The sequence below is a fragment of the Castanea sativa genome, chromosome 9 (genome assembly GCF_040712315.1).
Source record: "Castanea sativa cultivar Marrone di Chiusa Pesio chromosome 9, ASM4071231v1".
NCBI classification, from domain to species: domain Eukaryota; kingdom Viridiplantae; phylum Streptophyta; class Magnoliopsida; order Fagales; family Fagaceae; genus Castanea; species Castanea sativa.
This window is the reverse complement of record NC_134021.1, coordinates 37,312,028-37,330,822: the sequence shown is the minus strand read 5'-3', so window position 1 is coordinate 37,330,822 and position 18,795 is coordinate 37,312,028. Positions and strand designations below refer to the sequence as shown.

The 18,795-nt window shown below is 34.8% G+C and overlaps 2 protein-coding genes across 2 annotated transcripts; both read left to right on the top strand.

The window, feature by feature from the left end:
- The first annotated feature begins 218 nt into the window (after positions 1-218).
- Positions 219-13,443, top strand: LOC142610596 (rhomboid-like protein 20). The gene is made up of 8 exons (XM_075782445.1): positions 219-415; positions 557-657; positions 3,678-3,818; positions 7,271-7,337; positions 10,577-10,728; positions 10,854-10,955; positions 11,383-11,505; positions 12,899-13,443. Exons 1-8 carry the CDS (start codon positions 391-393, stop codon positions 13,064-13,066), a joined length of 879 nt encoding a protein of 292 aa, XP_075638560.1. The 5' UTR covers positions 219-390; the 3' UTR covers positions 13,067-13,443.
- Positions 13,444-16,243: 2,800 nt separating this feature from the next.
- LOC142609685 (uncharacterized) lies at positions 16,244-18,442 on the top strand. Its single transcript, XM_075781340.1, has one exon. It carries the CDS (start codon positions 17,170-17,172, stop codon positions 18,274-18,276), a length of 1,107 nt encoding a protein of 368 aa, XP_075637455.1. The 5' UTR covers positions 16,244-17,169; the 3' UTR covers positions 18,277-18,442.
- Positions 18,443-18,795: the final 353 nt, after the last annotated feature.

Sequence of the window (18,795 nt, the reverse complement as noted above, 5' to 3'; positions counted from 1 at the left end):
AGAATTTTCATGGCCCTCGATAATTGTTAATGAGTTTGGAATCGATAAAAACACTCAAAACAGTGTTAATAAGTTTCCAGAAAAGTCAGGGTTGCCCTTTCCTACCATAATTTATTGCATATATATATATATATATATAAACAACCTCCTTGAAATTAAAGAAAAAAATTTTCAAAAAGAAAAAAAGAAAGAAAAGTTAGAAAAGTAAAGAGAGAGAGAGAGAGAGAGAGAGAGAGAGTTCCATTTCCAAATAAACAGAAAAGAAATCGAAGCCCAAAAAAAACTGGTTGTAAAGGAAGTCGTCTGACTCGTCTCTAGCTTCTTCTTTTTCTCTCTCTATCTCTCTCTTTCTTGCGGTGATCATTGAGACGAAAGAAGAAGAAGAAGAAGATGAACGGTGGTCCATCTGGTTTCAGTGCGTACAAAACAATACAAATTTTTTTCTCTCACTCTCTCTTTCTTTTCCCATTAATATTACATTACAAGCAATACCCTTTTCCCTATTCCTCTCCAATTTTCAAAACATTTATGGGTTTTCTCTTTTGGGTTGTTGCAGACAATGCTCCTGTTACAAGAGCCTTCATTATTGCCTCTGCCCTCTTCACCGTCTTCTTTGGGATCCAAGGCCGTTCTGCTAAACTCGGTTTATCATATTTGGTACTCTTTTTTTTTTTTTTTATATCTTTTGTTTGTGATTTAATTTTTAGTGTTCATGTAATTTTCGATCAATTTATAGCCTTTTCAGATGTAATTGTAAGTGGGTTTATTTTCTTTTTTCTTTTGTTTTTCTAGTAGTAGTTTGAATTGGGGATTATAGATTGTGTATCCTTTGTTTTTGTATGAGAAATGATGATATTTGGTTCTTAAAGTTGTAGTTTTTAATCTTAATTTTGATGTTTTATAATGTGGGCCGTTTTTATCTTTCATTATCATAAAACAGAAACGATTTTTAGCATATGTACTATTGCTTTTCAGGTGAGATTGTAAATGGGGTTTGTACTTTTCTGTAGAAATAGCTAAATTGAGGTTGACTTACTGTTATGGTTCTAAATGCATGGCCAATCGTGTTTTGAACTTGTTTCTGATGCGGGTTATAGTTACTTTTTTTTAAAATCATCATTAGAAACCACTTTAACTGATGTACTGTTGCTTTTAGCATGTGATTGGAGATGGGGTTTGTGTTGTTGTTGAGTTTTGAAGTCCAGTTTTTTCATTTCTATCATTTGAGGTTTTAGTGATGCACTATTGCGTTTCTGGTTGGGATAAGGATTTTGTGAGTCTGAGTAGAGATGGCTTAATTTGAGACCAGTTTTTTTCCCTGATTGAAAAGTGGCTTCTTTGTTTTTAGATTCTTGGATGGGGATTACAACTCTAATTCTGAGTTATTGTTTCCCTTTTTTGTAATGATATTATGCTCGTGATGCTCTTCAGTGGCCTGTTGTTTCTGATCTTTAGTGTATTAGTTATAGCAGGGCCGAATTCCAAGGAAAGACCGATTTACCTCATTATCATTGATGCAATATAGGCTGTTATTAGTAGGGATGGTGTGTATGTGTGGTGAAAGGCTCCCATGGGTCAAGTTTGTGCGAAGGCATTGGGAGGGTTGGAGTTGTTTGAATGTGGAGAGGCCAATGTGTTCTAGCTCCAATGGCACCTCGTGCTCTTGTAAGGTGAAGGGTGAGGTAATGGGTTGAAGACCCTATCAGGTGCATGTGAAACTTGGTACTTAAGAAAAGGTGCAGACATGGAGAGTTTGATTCGACGAATTTGTTTCTTTATTTGTTCCTCTTGGGGATAATGAAAGCTTTTGTAACTTTGTATTTTGGTATGTCATGAGGCTTAACGTTGGAATCCCAAATTTTTGTAAGCAATCCAAGATAAGAATTAGAGCCTGTTGCTTCTTTACTTGATCTTTTGTGCAATCTTCTTCAAGTGGAGGAGAGGATAAAACATGTTAGAGGTTAATTCGTAATGGGAATTTTTTGGTTTTCTATTTTTTTGACGCTCTGAGAGGGTCTAGTGATGTATACTAGTGTAGTGTTTCATAGGAAGAGTTTCTAGAGTGCAATGGTCCCACATAGCATTTTTTTGGGGATTGTCACTTTGTTATAATATTAATTGTAGAAATCCTCATCAACAGAAAATCTGTGTTGTATGTGCAAAACTAGTGTGGCGGATAGATGATCGTCTCTTGCTATAGTGTACAGTGATGAATGATGATGGGAGATGTGTGTTACTAGTGTTATCCTTTTGGGGCTGAACAGATGATGCCTATGGTGGTTCTGTTTTTTGATAAGTAATGAAGCATTTTATTGAAAGAAGGCACTTCATGTACATGTATGCCTAAGACGGTTGTTGAGCTGCTTTCATTTTGGAAAGGAAGGCTTAGCCATCATAATGTAGGATTTGGAATGCTGGTTTGCCTTAGCTCGTGAGCTATTTAGGGAGAAATAAATAGTTCAGTTTTCAATGTTATATCATTTAACTCTATGTTTAGAAATTGCTCTATGATTAGATGAACTCTAGGTGCTATATTCTTTTTTAGATTTTCATGTTCATTAAATTTTAAATTTACTTCTAGGACCTTTGTACACTTCCCATGTACATGAATTATATTACTGTTCCCTCGGTTAACTCATAAATAAATTTCATTATTTGATACAATAGAAGTTTTAGTGCATTCAGAAAAGTGTCACATGATTGGCTTTTGATGTTTCATCTATATAGGAGTTGGCAGATTTCTTACTGTTGATGTGGCTGGAACCCTTCTTATAATATGCCCTTACTACGCAGCTTATCATATTATAGATTAATGAAGATCTCAGACAATATGATAATTTTTTGATTGGAGTCAGATTAGGCAGTGTTCATTTGGTAGTTTTCAAATGCTAGTAATGTAGTAATTATTATAGCCCTTGTGGTATAGGCCCAAGTTCCATATGTTTGACTTTCTTATTGTTCATTTTTCCTTGCCCTGATGGAATTTGTAATTTAATGGCTTCAAATTTGATGGAGCTTGTTCAATGATAAGATAAATGCTTTCTTTTTCTTCAAAAGGATGACTATTGTACTTCATGGTTGGTAAATAAAAATCACTGCTGCTTGGTGGTTTATAAGTCAAATTATATATACAGGAATATCTGTACTACATACATATGTCTATACTGGCATAGTTAGACATGTATGCATGATGTCCGATGCATGCATTTTCTTATAGCTGCCTTGTCACAAGAACTGGAAAAGTTTCTGAAACAGCATGACATTAGTGAATTTCTGGGCATGTAAAAGAGTCATATTTATTCATAAATTACAAACTCAAGAAAGAGTATGTGTGTAGTGAAAAGTTTTTTATGTAAGAGATAGATAGACAGACAGACAGATAGATAGATACATGAATAAACAAAAAGATATATACAATATTTGAAGAGGCATTTCCAAAGCTTTCGCGTAAAATATCTTCCCATGTAGTAACTCCCTAAACATTATATTTCATGTGCTGACTGTCTTTCTAGTGAGCCACATTAAATATGCACTTGTAATGGAGTACTGTATGTGAATGTTAGTAACCTTAAAGTCAGATATGATTACATTTTTTTTTCTCCTCCTCTTGAAAGGTGCCCTGAACTCAACTTTACTATGAGTAAGCATTTGTGTAAATCATTTTATCTTAATGGCAGGATATTTTTGGGAAGCTTCGCATTTGGAAGTTAATTGCATCAGTTTTTGCCTTTTCATCTACACCAGAATTGTTGTTTGGACTCTACCTGCTATACTATTTCAGGGTCTTTGAGAGGCAGATAGGTTCCAATAAGTACTCAGTGAGTAAACATCTAGCTTAAACTTATGAGCTCAAATTTAATACTTATGTATTATTATTATATATGTCTTTTGCAGAAATTATATCACACGTATTGAATTTCCGCTATGATGCAAATTTCTAAGGATGTAGGCAAGGGAATTTTTTTTTTCAAAGCATCTTTACGAAGCTCACCATTCTTACCTGATTATTTTTCCCTGTACCTGCTCAATTTGGTTGGGCCTCAGCAAATTATAATTATTCACATTCTGTTGGGCAGTATAACTGCATTATGTGGCTCAATACAATCATGCCTAAATGTAAAAAATATTGGGGGAAAGGCTTCATTGTTGTTGTATGGGGTTTGGTTATAATTATAAAAAAAAGGGTTTGGCCTTCTTATAATACAAGATTAAGATACCGCAACACAACTATTCTTTATTGTAAATAAAATTGCTTTGTGCTTGTTAGTTCCTTCTAGAACTCTAGGCTTTGGTAGTTTGGTTACTTAAACACCCTACCTTCTCAGAAACTTAGGCCCTGTTTGGTTAGCCAGTGACTCATATCTCATAACCCATCACTCATTATCCATCACCCATGACTAGGAACTTTTAGCTCATATCTTTTACTCAATTTTCACTAAATCATTCTATTGTCTGTTTGGAGTGCCAATTCCTCTTGGGTTTTTTTTTTGGAAAACTCTACTTAAAGCTGACATGGTGGTACCCACCACATCACAAAATGGTGGAGCCCACCCATTGTCCCTACTCTTTCATTTTCTTTCCCTTCCCACAAAACCCAATTCACACTTCTTTGTTATTGATTTCGTTAACAGAGGCTTTACAATTTGGGTGCTAGGAAGATTGTTTCAAGTATTGGACCTATTGGGTGTATACCATATGAACTATGAAAGGGATACCAATCCAGCAGCAGGGGACAATTGTGTTAGTTTGGCAAATCAGTTGGCTCAATGTTATTATGCTGAGCACCTTTTGTTCAAGCAAAAGCCACTTAAACTTCAACAAGGCTCAACAAAGTGACGAATAGCCAAAATAAATTTTTTAAGAAAATTCAATACAAAAATTCGAAAAAATCCTTGACCATCAAGATCTTCTTTGATCTAATCTTGATCTCATTTCAAACCCATAAGCCAAAAAAACCAAAGCTTTCAAGCTTCAGCCTTTTTTAATAGGGAGAAAAAATAACGAAGAAAAAGAAATCACAGAGTTTTGAGGGAGAGAGCCCCGCCGGCCACAGATCAGGCCTCCCTTCGATCAAGCCTCTCTTCAGTCAGCAACTTCCTCAGCTGGATGGGCTCTCTTCGGCTAGCCAAATGCTTCGGATGCAGCAGATTTTTGAGAGGAAGAGAAGTGAGAGGAGGAAGAAAGAAGTTTATGGAAGAGTAAAGGAAAAAAAGAAGAAGAAGAACTGAAGCAGAGGAGGAGGTCTGAAAATGAAAAAGAAAAGAAACAAAGACAAAGAAAGGAAAAACAGCCAACGGTAATAAGAAGTAGATGTGACAATACACTGCCATTGGGGGCCACCAGTGCACCGTAATTACACTTTTGCCACTGAGTTAACATAACCCATAACTTGAAAACAAGCTTGGGCAGTTTCTGAATTTGTTAACCCATATCTCAAAAAACTCAGTTTTGTTAACTCAGTTCACCAAAATCCAAACAAGGCCTTAGATTCCGATGGCTATTGAAGTAAATTTGTGTCTTATTGTGCTTTTGACTGCATTAGTTGGTATTAGAGAGAAGAAGATCCATCACTTTGTGGCAAAGTAGATAATAAAAGTTGAAAGAGATCAAACTCCAACTGCAGTGGGTTGATGTTGTGGCTTGATGAATTGGAAGCTCTTATGGAGATTTTGGAAGTTAAAAATGAGTCTTTGGACATACTGAAGGTGGCCTTGGGAATGAAATTTAAAATTTAGAAAAATAAAACTCCTTGCGTATTTGTTGCCCTTAGAGAAATGAAAATTAAGATTTAGAGAAAGAAAACTCCTTGCATTATGTTGGATTTGTAGAACATGCAGCAAGAGATGAATTGGAAGATGAACAAGTTGAATAGGGGTTCTCCACCGAGCTACGATATCTACTCTCATGATGATGATGATGATGATGATATAATGGAGGTAAAATATTACACTGTTATAGTCAAGAAACTATCCAAGAATGTGATGAAAATCAAGTGTTTGATGAAATTCTTGAGTGACCAATTTTGTGACGATTGATTCTTTCACCTGGAAAGGTGTGTCCTTTAATAATTCTTCTATTGTCATAGATTTGAATCGTGAGAACTTTCACTTTCCTGAGAATGAAGAAGTGATGTGTGATCAAGTTTGGGAAGGCATTATAGCTTGGGAATTAATTTAAAAAATTGTAAGGCAAAAGTAATGTTGTTCCAGACATGGTAAAAATTTAATCCTAGTTTTACTAAATTTTCTTTGCACACAACCTATATATTCAAATAAAGAGAAATATGTTGATTTTTCAGCAATATATAAGATTATTACAAATGCATATGGGCAAAGGAGCAAATTGTTCTTTTGTATGAGGCATCATAGAGCAAAAGGCTGGAATGTATTATTTGGGATTCTAGTAGACCCTGGAAAGTCGAAGAAAAATGCAAGGATTATTTTATCCAATCCTGGGAAGAACTCCTGCAGGACAAGATCTGGGGAAAAAAAAAAAAATCTTTGTTTACTGATATTGTTCACAAATACTATGGAGAAAGCTTTAGCACTACTATCTCAGCCTTGTCTATTTTAGATTGTTTAAGAAACTGAGTTGTATTATATATTTTTACCATATACGAGGATTAGTCTAAATCAAGGGTCATTATTGATTGTTTCTAGGGTTTTAGGATTTGGTTTTCTATAAATATAAGATTATGTGACTACTATTCTGCATTGTCAATATTTTTTTTTTTTGACCTGTTAGTTCCTACAAGAATGCGTTTTCAGCATCCTAAAGAAGTTTTTAGTTTGTTTTCCTCTAAAAAACTTGGGTTTGAATTCGACAAAAATCCTTACTTTATAATGCTCCCATTTACATCACTTGGGCTTTCCTCCATGGGTTTGGAACATGCAACAGATAATCATGAACTTAACATCACAGGGGTAACATTTATTGGATACTCTGTGCTTCTCCTTTTAAGTTTTACAGGTCTGTGTTTTTATAATCTAAGAAACTTAACTCTGGTAAATGGTAACAAATTTAAATGAAAGTTTCTTTAATTTGATTAACTGTGTTTATATATTCTTTTATGTCTGGCATTTCTTATTAAAGTCATATTCATTCATGTATACTTATTATGTGTTAATCCTTCCATTTTTCAATTGTCAAACAGTGGAAACAGAGAAGGAAAAAGAAGATAAATAAATTACAAAGATTAATCTTCTATACTTTGGTATGCAAATAACTTTTAGCCTTTTTGTTTCTAAAATATGTCTGCCCCACTATACAGGTCTTTATCTTGTTCTCTGTAATAGCTTCATTACTCTTTGAGGTCGTTGCTCTAGCACTTCTTAAAGGTACTTGTTGTTCTATACTTCTAGATTATGTTTTTTTATTATTTTTCTTAAATTTCTTCTTTTCATTAATCTCTTTGTGTTTTTTATTTATTTACTTATTTTTTATTTATATCTTCTAGTCATCTCTTTTTATAATTATCCTGCCTTTTGGTTCTTAGTTACCTTTGTTATCCTGCTTACTCTCCTACATTTACCATGTGGCTTGGATTTATTTTATTTTAAAAAGAGACTGGCTTTATTTTTATTTTTATTTTTTATCAAATAATTAGTACATAATCTCATAGAAAATATATATACTTGATTGGTAAGCTTACAACAGATCTAGTGTGTTTTGAATGTACAACATTTCCCTCCACTTTAACTTATGGGAGGAGGTGTCATTTGAACTAGAGCTCTTTTTCATCTCATAGAAAATATATATCAACTGCAAAGCGTAAATAATGCTTCACCTCATGGCAAGGCAAGATAAATCCTTCAAAGCAAGGTACTTGGCGTTGTTGAAGAGAAGTGCAGTGAAGGCAATTCATCCATGTCTTATGTGGTGTGTGTGGAGAGAGTGAAATACCTAGACTTGTGAGGGTTTGTTAAAAATAATTTTTTGGAGTTAAAAGCTCCTATTTCTTCAATCTTAATGTTTGGATGGATGCCACTAGTAAGTTTATTTTCTAATTACTAGAGTTTGTGGAGTTCTTGGATTTTAGTAAGTAGTTATTGCATTTTTTTTTTGTGACATAGATAGATGCCGTTCAACAGTAAAGATTTAAATTTCAAAAATCTATAGTTAGTACATGATGTTGTGTCATTTAACATTACTTACCATAAATTATTGTCCCTCGTTTTGTGGAATGAGATTTATAAGATAGGCACTTTATACACATTTAGATTTATCAAATTATATCTTAAACATGAAATGTTTCCCGTTTATTTTAAAGCAAAATGGAGAGGATCCAAGTCCTGCACATACTACAGTTGTCCCTCTTGTTGGGACTTTTTATTAAAAGTTTATTTAATTACAGGGATAGAAGGCAGAGAAAATTCTGTTGTACCATGGTAATAAAGGCGTTTTCTCACTACATGAGTTTGAATAAATAAGTAAAAGGTGGAGAAACACTTTCTTGAAGGAAGAGAGTCAAAAAATCTGTTTTGTTTTTGTTTTTTTGTTTGTTGTTTTGTAGGTAATAACGACATTTATTAAGAAGAAACAAATGTACACGAGGAATTTAAGATTTATTCAGGCTGTATACCTGAAGACTCCTATTAAAATTACATGAAAAGAGAATCTATAAAATCAAGTTCCCCTTAGTACATGTCCTGTGTGCTTTATAAATTTTCTTTCAATGAAGTTTTTTACTTATCATAAAAAAAAAAAAAAGAATCTATAAAATCAAGTAGCATAGGTGGTTTACTGAGATCCAGTGAGAACCAATATAATAATGATCCTGAGAAGTTAGATTTAATCCCCTTTATAGATGCTCCTTAATCTTCAAATGTCTGCCTATTCCTCTCCCTTCAAATATGCCACTTAAAGCAAACAGGAACTACATTCCATACTTCATTTCAGAAAGTTATGGACAATGTCACCAACCTTGAAGCAGATCTTTCACTGTCTTAGGCATTATCAATTCTCTCCAAATACTAGAAAAACAAAGTTTCATAATTCTATTGCCACTGGACAATGAAGCAGCAAGAGATTCACGGTCTCCTTGCTGTTCTTGCATGTAACACACATATCTGCCAGCATCATAAGCTTATCAAAAAAATTTGCTAGCATCATACCCCTCTTCTCTAAGTTGTTGTTGGTGAGAACTTTCACCAAGTCGTAGACAGAAGTATTTGTTTGTTCTCTGAATAGATAGCTGTTGAATCTCTAGTCTAGAAACCATGAGAAGGCCATTCCTTTTAAGTATTTCTTCTCAAGCAGCAGCATGGTTCCAACAATTAGAATGGAATTTTTTTCCTTGGGAACCTCTAGAATAAGGTTCCTGCAACTAGAGGTGTAGAATTAACTACACGTCACTTTCCCATCTGTCTTAGCAGCCAGCTTGTTTCACCTTGGCCAGAATTATTACCAGAAGTTGCTTGAGTATGATGATAGGTGCCATATAGAGAATTCGTGAGAATTGATTATATGAATGCTGTACTTGTGTGAAGATGTTGCTCTTATGGGATGGAGAGGGCAGACAATTCTTATGATTGTACTTAAAAAAAAAATTCTTATGATTGTACTTGTATGTTGAAGCTCAACTGAATAATTTAACATAAGTTTAGGAACCTATCTTTGTTTTAACTCGAAGAACAGAGTGCTAATATGGAGAGGTATGTAGATTCCCAAGGATGCTGATCACTGCATAAAATTTAAGTGGTAAAATGGCCATGATGTTAGCACAATAATGATTTTATGGAGGCATGGGCAGCTTTGATTTATAAATAGGTATATGAAGGACTAAATTAGTACTTATAAAAAAAAAATATGGACTAAATAAGTAAGTACTAAAATTTTCAAGTTTCTAGTGCTTTGTAGGACAAGTCTGAATTGAAGGTGGTTCAATGATTATGGGTTTAGCAATACACTCATGGTCATTGTGGTGCCAATGGAAGCATGATAACCTGCATTGTGTTTGTTGGGCTGGTAATCATGTACAATATTTATGCTTTTGATAGTTCACTTGTGTGGGATGGGGAAATGATTGGACTGAAATGGATTTTTAAGGGATATTCAATATATTCTCATCTTTAGGAGTTCTGTGGGAAGTAATGGAATGGTTAGGAGGGAAATCTCCATTCCATCTGTTCCCCTATATGCATTAATCCCGAAAGTGGGCAGAATGACCCATTCCTCTTATCGGTTGAGGAGAAATTACATTTTTATTCTTATTTCTTTAAAACAAAAATAAAATATAACGGACATAGTAGTAAAAGTGTACATGTACTTCCTTTCCTTCTTTTATGAACTCCCACAAACGCAGCAAAAGAATAACTCAGCTACTTTTTCCATTATTTAATAAATTCCCAAATATAGATGTGGTATAAGTTGTGGTTGCTAGAGTTTACTCACATTTGTATATGGGATTCAAGGAAAAAATATTGAGCTTAACTTTGTTTGCTTATTATATACCCTAATTCAAATCATTGTTTCCAGTATTTTCTTTCTTTTCCCCCAAAATTCTGCTCAGTATGTCATGCATTCTGCAGTTACAGTAATGGTGCTAAAATAACCACTATTTTTTTTTTGTATGCAGATCCTGCTGTGAACCTGGTCACTTCTGGACCTTATGGTCTTATATTTGCGTCATTTGTACCATTTTTCCTTGATATTCCAGTTTCGACATGGTTTCGTGTATTTGGTGTTCGCTTCTCTGACAAGTCTTTCATCTATCTGGCTGGTCTTCAGGTAAAAAGTGACTATGGTTTATATAATACGGTTTATGGTGCAAGCTAGACCATGTGAAATTCTTTTAACAAATTTGGCCTCCTTATCTTTAGCCACTAATTCTAATTTTAGTTTCTGTCTTGTAGCTTCTTTTATCGTCGTGGAAAAGATCTCTCCTGCCAGGGATATGTGGGATCCTAGCTGGTTCCTTGTATCGTTTGAATGTCTTTCGTATTCGCAAGGCAAAGGTTATTTATCAATGTTACATTCGAAAATGAAAGATGTTTTTTTCTTTTGTTCCTTTCTGCTATAATAATATTCAACATGTTTAGCTGATAACTAGGTATTCTGTTCAAACATTTCATAAGTGCTTCCTTGCAGCTGTGAACTTTGTGTGAGGTATATTAGTTGCTCTCTAGAGAGTGAATTATGAGAGTGAATTATAAGAGTGAAATTATACAAACATCTTAGATGGAACTTTTTCCTACATATGCAGATACATTGCACTTACAAATAGTGCTATATGAGTAAAATCTTTTTCCCCGACTTCTGAATCTGTTTCTTTCATCTTTAACTAAAGAATTGCTTAAATTACATATCTTATTCACATAGGTTGCAATTGCTACAGCTCAGGTAGAAATTAATTAAAGTCAAATGTCTCCATGTCTTTTACAGTTCCCGGAGTTTGTTACTTCAATTTTTTCGCGGCTATCTTGGCCAACCACAGGGAGTCCACCTTCAGCACCAACTAGGAATATTGTAGGAAATGTACCATCCTATGCAGGTCGCCAAGTGGAGGCAAGTGTTTTTCTTAATGCTTTTATTCAATTCTTCCATTGCCTTTAAAAAAAATATTATTATTATTATTATTTTTTAAGGAGTTTGGATGTAACTAGCATGCTATGGCAATTTTTGCTTATCTAATATGTTGATTGCAAAAAAGTGTTTAACATCCTCTTTTTTGTTTGTTTTTTGCTAAGCAAATTTTTTAATTGCTAACTACACAAATCAAGTGGGTCTTAGACCCATGATCTCATCCACTACCTTGCTCTTACGGGGGAAGTAGTTGCCATTTGAGTTGGAGCTTTTTAACATCCTAACTACCAATTATTGACTGCACAAGTTTTTGCTCTTAGGGGTCCGTACTCTAAAATTGGTTTAAAGGCCATATTGTCTTAATCCATTTAGAGGCATTAAATTTTTTTTCTTTGTTATGGATGCATTCATCAAGCGTTTATATAATCAGAAAGATAGATTTTTCTGCCTGTCAGTTTGCTTTCATACATTATGTCTAAACTATAAGGGAATGGACGTGACATGGGATTAAAACTGATTCAATGTTGGTTTTAAGTTCGCAGTGAAATACTAAGTTTTCTGTCCTGAAGTCTGAATTGTTTTGACACTTTTTTTGTTCTGAAGTCTGAATTGTTAGAAGGGCTACCAAAGTTGATGTAATACATTGACAAGGATCTCAGCACCTTGTATGTTTGAATCATAGTTCTTTCAGGAAAGAACTTATTATTCCTTATCATTATCTTTAATGATTTATTTTCTTAGATGAAAAGTTACCTATCAAAAAAAAAAAATTCTTAGATGAAATGGAGTATTTTAGACTTCCGTGAAGCCCTGCTTACAGCCATTGGGACTTTAACTGAACCTCATTCTCTGTGAAAGCTTTTGATGAGCAAATATCAATTTGAACCATAATGGCATAATCAACTTGTTAGCCAATGGATGGTGCCATGGACCAGCCCAGAAATCTCAAGGGCTTGAGCTTCAAGTTTGGTCCCATAGGGCCAGGCTGAGCCAATCTTTTCTGGCCCGAATTTACTAAGGGCCCGTCCTAGGTTCAAGCCTCAATGCCCAACCTGGCGGGCCCATGGACACCCTACTCGTGTATAATAAAAAATCCTAAACAACATAGCTGAGAAAAGGTCAGGTAGGGAGCCCCTGGTCATCTAAGCTCTTGGTGGACTATGTCTAAACTTTTTAAGATGTTTTTCTACCTTGGTAAGGTGACACACCCTGCGTGATGGAATCTGTGACAATATTTTGGTCATACTCGTCTGATTTCTCTTAAAATTGATTTATAAAAATATATGCTACAGTTGTGAAGGTTCTTCCATTACTACTATTCTTTTTTAGCATCATTGGTTGATAGAGAATAACTTATTTCCTCTTTTGGTTTCAGAGAAACTATCCTTCTTCCATGCCATCTGCAATAGAGCCACCCGAGGACTCCATAGCTACACTTGTTTCCATGGGCTTTGATAGGAACTCAGCCCGACAGGCTCTTGTGCATGCTAGAAATGACATCAATGTGGCTACAAACATTCTTCTTGAAGCGCAGTCACACTAATTTTAGAGAAATTGTTCTGTCAAAGGAAACCTAGATTGTTTCGAAATCAAACACACAATCTTATCCAATGCAGACATGCTGGCCAAACAAATTTGCCCAATCTGGTGACAGGATTGATATGTTTAAGAGAAATCCAGTCAAGGCATTTGGAATATCATTCTTAAGGTTTCTCTCTTCATCTTCCTGTTTTCTTTTTTCTTTGTTAATTTTTTTTTTGTTGCCCTTTCATTTTGGTTGTAGCTATCAGTTTAAGTTGAGTATTATACATTGAGGACAGAATTAGGAGCATGTAAAATTGTTCACTCCATATTGAGGACATGCATATCCTGTTTAATAGAAAAGATATGTATGAGCCATATTTAGCTCTGCTTACCTTTGATAGGGTCCCTTAACTCTCTCTCTCTCTCTCTCTCTCTCTCCATGAAAGGAAATTGTTATATTATAATTCTACAGCTGTGTTTGCATAGTTTCAAGGAAAAATCCTCTCTACCCTGATTTACCCCCTTCGCGTGGGAGAAGTTGGGAAAAGAGAAATATAATGAAGTGAGAAAAGGTGTGGTTTGAAAAATAATCTAAAACTACGTTTTGACTCTCTAAACATACCAAGGGGGCAGCAGGAACAACGTCAGAAAATGGATAGGATTGCTATGAAACTGCGTGCAATCTATGAGACATGGTAAGAGAAAAGGTTTTGGTCGTTACTTGTGAGCAAAAGATGGTGAATTTTTTTCCGCCATAACCACAGGCAGACATCAGCGTGCATATTGCTTAGAGTTGGCTGTCAGGTTGATAATCGAAAATGCACCCATAGGGGTAATGAGACAGGAAAACAAGAGGGTTTTGGAACTTTGAAACTGTACTGTGTAGAGTAACCTTTTTGGCTTTTTGGAAGGATGCCTTACTATATTTCGGTTTTTGCATCATATTGTAGAAACAGGTGCATTTCCTGAAATTTGTTGCGAAGTGTAGCACGGTAATACTGGCATGCGGCCAGAGCACAAATTCTTGTCATCAACTAAGCAGAAAAATGATGTGTAATTTGAGTGACCATATTCTTTATGAATTGCCCCTAAGCTTTTAGAAATGGAAAAGTTTAAACCATTCACTTATCGAAGCTACACGTCTAAGGTCCCATGTGAAGCCCATAATTCACCATGGTTAGAAGTACAAAAAGAATACAGTTAAGTTGGAAATGAATTCCTTCAATTTTTTGAGAATAAATGGTAAATGAATTCCTCTTAATGTTAGTTCCTCTCATTTGTTTACAGAAAGTTTCTCTGATGCTGCACATCCCATATCTATGTAATAAGATCTCCTATGCCTCTAACTTGCTTCTCTTCCAAATCAAACTTCAGATAAATAAATTTCGTGCCACCCTTGAGGAGGCAGGTTCCATGATCCATGTATTTGGTCTAGTATACTGGACCTATTGTGGGCTCTTCTCCTCTAGCCAGAGTTCTTCCATACATTCTTCTACTGTCTCAGCTTTAAGTTTCATCCCACTAGTTTCCAAATCTGTAAGTTTCAAATTTTTGGAAAAAGATATATTCCAATTCAATCTCTTAAATTCCTCCAATATTTTTATTTAAATGTAAGACATGTGGTATTTAAAAATTAAAATAAATGTCACGTGTTGCAGATTTAGCTAAAAATATGAGGGAATTGAAAGATTCAATTGGAAGGAATATTTTCCCCCAAATTTTCCGAGCCATGGCAAAGAGCATTTTCCAACTCCTTGACACTTCCCAAACTATCCTTTTGTAATATGTCTGATGTGGGTAATCCATGAGGCTCCTACTTCTAGCTAGTTATCCATATTTGGCTATGGACAAAGCTAGAGCACAACATTGTTTAGTGGTGAGTATTGTATACATTGTATTGTAACATAAAATTGTATGTATCTTATGATACATAAATGTCGTTTTGAAATAGGTTTTTTATTTTGATTTTGATTTTGTTTTGGTTAAAATTTGTGTTTTTATTTGAATTCAACAAGTTGTTAGACTTGTGTTTAATACAAAATTATTAGGTTATTTAATTGAGCCGAATAAAATAACATGTTCATAGGGGGTAATTATAGAATACTGTCAGAGTACCATAAATGTATATTTCTTTCTTTCACGTAATTGTGAATTTTACTAATTAAATTTAGAGAGGTGCTACGTCCACAACATTTTTACAACAAATCATAGATGGTTAGTTGTTATTGGTTCAAATTTGAACCTAACACTAAGATTACTTTTTTGCCCCAACAATAACAACCAGTAACATCCTGCCACTTAGGATTTGTTGTAAAAATGTTGTAAAAATGTTGTGGACATATCATTTCTCTTAAATTTATGGTGGGACTCATAATTTATGTAAGAGGGATGAGTACGCATTTATGGTACTCTTGAAGTATTAAATAATTTTGTCCATAGGGTTCTCTCTCTCTCTCTCTCTCTCTCTCTCTCTCACATACAAAATTTATACACTGGACACTTCACTTTCATATTTGCAATTTTTTCTTTTGTAAACTATGAGTAGGGTATTAAATGATAATGTAATTATTTTTATTTTGTCATTATTGTTATAATTCTAAGAAGCTAATAAAATGCCAAGAAGAATTTTTTTTTTTAAATTATTAAAACATAAGAACAAGAAAATATAGTAAATATTGATGATGATGAAGAAAATTTCAATGAAGAAATAAATTTGTAAGATGATAAATATGATGATAAAATTGACTTAGATGAAGTTGATAAGGCAAGGTGATGAAAAGAAAATTATTATTTTGAGTTATATGTCATGTATTATCACTTTTGAGTTTAGTCAATTTGAACCTGCATGTTATAACTTATAAGCATATGTTTATTCAATTTATTTACTTAGCTTGTTAAAATTTTACTATTTATGTGATGATTAAATTAGTCATTTTTTTTTTTTTTGAGAAACATAAATTAGTTATTAGTTGAATCTGTTTTGAATTTATAATGAATATATCATTTATATATATATATATATATATATTTATAAATTTTATTCATCAAAAAATGGTATATAGGTCTTTTACACAAATCATTTTTCCAAAGTAATACTATAACATAAGGTGGGCCCAGTTTGCCATTCACCCGCTGAGTCCTGATTGGTTAAATGACGCAAATAGTGGGTAGTGGGCAGCCAATGACATTACATGGTTTTCTGCTATTTTAAGATGAAAACCCAAGCCTAAAACACTTTACCAAAAACCATCTCGTTGTAATTGCCCATTAGGTTCCACTCTGCTCATCCATTAACAGACACATGCAGCAATTAATACAGCAGGCTAAGGCTTAGCTCCAGATCGGTTTGAATTTCTTGTTGATCTATCATAATATCGGCACTTGGAGGTAGTGATAGTGATCGGTTTTGTTTTGTTGCTTTCATCGTCAAACACAGAGTGACAGTAGTGACTCATCCAATGAGGTCAGTAACTGCTTCACTTGACTTTCTTAGGACCCTCCTCCAGGATGGTAAGGCCATTGCTTGCGCTGTAATCTGCTGCATTCTTTCTTCAGTATTGATATCTATTTATGGTTTCATTAAATTCAAATACTCGGCTGAGGGTAGCACCAGGAGCTTGACCATTGGGGGTGTTCTTGGCATACCTCAAATAATTAGTTCTTATCTTTTCTTTTTCTTTTTGTTTTCTTTTTTTATTTTATTTTATTTTATTTTTTTTGAGAAACCTCAAAGAATTAGTTCTGGCTCAGTCAAAAAAAAAAAAAAAGAATATGTTCTGGCTCAGTCAAAAAAAGAAAAGAAAAAAGAATTAGTTCTGGCATTATTGATTTGGGTCCGGTTTCTATCCCGTGGCCAGTGGCCGCTAGACCCTTTTGGACAGAGATATATGCCAAGTCTTCGGTACGTGGCCACGGGCCACGTGTCTGCATCTCAACGAGTCCAATGGCACTGGCCATTGCACTGGACACAAGCTGCACCCTGTTGATTTTATAAAAAAGAATAGAATAAAAGAGGGTCACTGGTATTTATATGACGGTTCTATTTATTGTTATCAAGCCGGGATAGACCTGTCGGTCCTGTCCCATCTCCCCCAATATATTGTTCGTGAAAATGTAAATCGAATGCTAGCCGGGATAGACCTGTCCAATCTTCCCCCAGATATTGTTCGTGAAATTGAAAATCGATTGCCTACTTACAAAGATAAAATAGCGGCTAAAGGGGTTAGCAAAAGTTGGCAACTTACTCTTTCGAGCACTAGTAGAGGAACTCTTCCTCTGCTGATGCTTTCCGAGCCACTATTAACTGACATGCGAACTTTATTTAGCCTCTATGACAACAGTCGTCATCGTTTACAACTATCTGAAGTCCACGGAAAACGTATTTGGGGATCTCAACATGGCTGGGTTGTAACCTTGGGCCCTCGTTATGTAACCCAACTTGTGCACCGTATAAAAGGAAAGCGAATTAATCTTCTACCACTGTGCACAATTCGAAGACAGGCTCCTAGAGAAGAGTGGTTTTGCCTTGTACACAAATTCATTCTTCTAAAGGACCCTTCCTATGAGTCAACATTCCTTGTCATCGCAATTTTTGGCCCTATGAATAGTTTGGCTTTTACTAGAGTTGCTTTGAACAGAAGAAGAAGAGGTAAGTGGGTTGTTGTTCCCAATCCAGAGAATTTGAAATTCAAGGATGTTGCACATATTAATGGTCAAATATATGCACTTTGTGACAATGGCAAGTTGGTTCGCTTTGAACCTGTTGCTCCTATGGTCCAAGTTATTGCTGATCATCCACAAGATGTAGGGGCACACCTAAAAATATATTTGGTGGAGTCATTGGGAAATCTTTATGGAGTTTTTCGTAACGGGTTTCTTATTCCTTCAGAGAGGATGTTTGAGACTACATCTTTCTTTGTCTACAAGTTCAACTTCAATGCATCAGCTTGGGAGGAAGTGACACACTTGGAAGGTCATACTTTTTTTGTTGGTGACAGCAACTCCTTCTCCAGGCGCTTTCCTACAAGCATTCTCCCTAGCATAAGTGATTGCATCTACTTTACCGATGACCATTGGGTTTGGCGAAAGTTCTTTACGAAGGCATATGGAGGCCACGATGTGGGACTGTTTAACATGGAAATCAGAAAAATCCTGCCCCTGACATTTGGTAAGGACAAACCTCGTTTTTATTCTCGACCTATTTTTGTTACGTGTAATGACAGACTTTAGTTGATTTTGTTTTCTCTAATACCCTCTGTTTAGTTGAAAGAAATGGGTAGAAGTGGTGTTTAGACTTATTTGGTGGCCAAATACAATTTGGTATATATTCTGGTTTGTAAGCACATACAAACTAATTTCTAGAATATTTATGTTTGTGATGCTGTGATTTAAGTTATTGTGAATCTATTTATCTTTTGTTCTGGATTATTTGAAAAACAAAATCTGAAAATTAAATTTAGATTGTTCAGAGAGAACCCTAAAACTGAGTATATGAGTATAGCATGCTCATTGCCAACAAGCTTTTGGATTGGTTTGCTATGTTGCTTCAGAACGCAACTCTGGGTTAAATGCATGTGTAATTTCTTCTTGTTTTAACAAAAACCGACCCTCCTCCTAACATCATTTTTAATAGCTCGAAAAATGCTGTTGACATTGCCAGTATGAATCTTGTTTTTCGTTGCAGCCATATATGGTACATAGTAGTAGCCTAAGCGATCTTACATAGCTTCATTTGAAACCTTCTTCCCT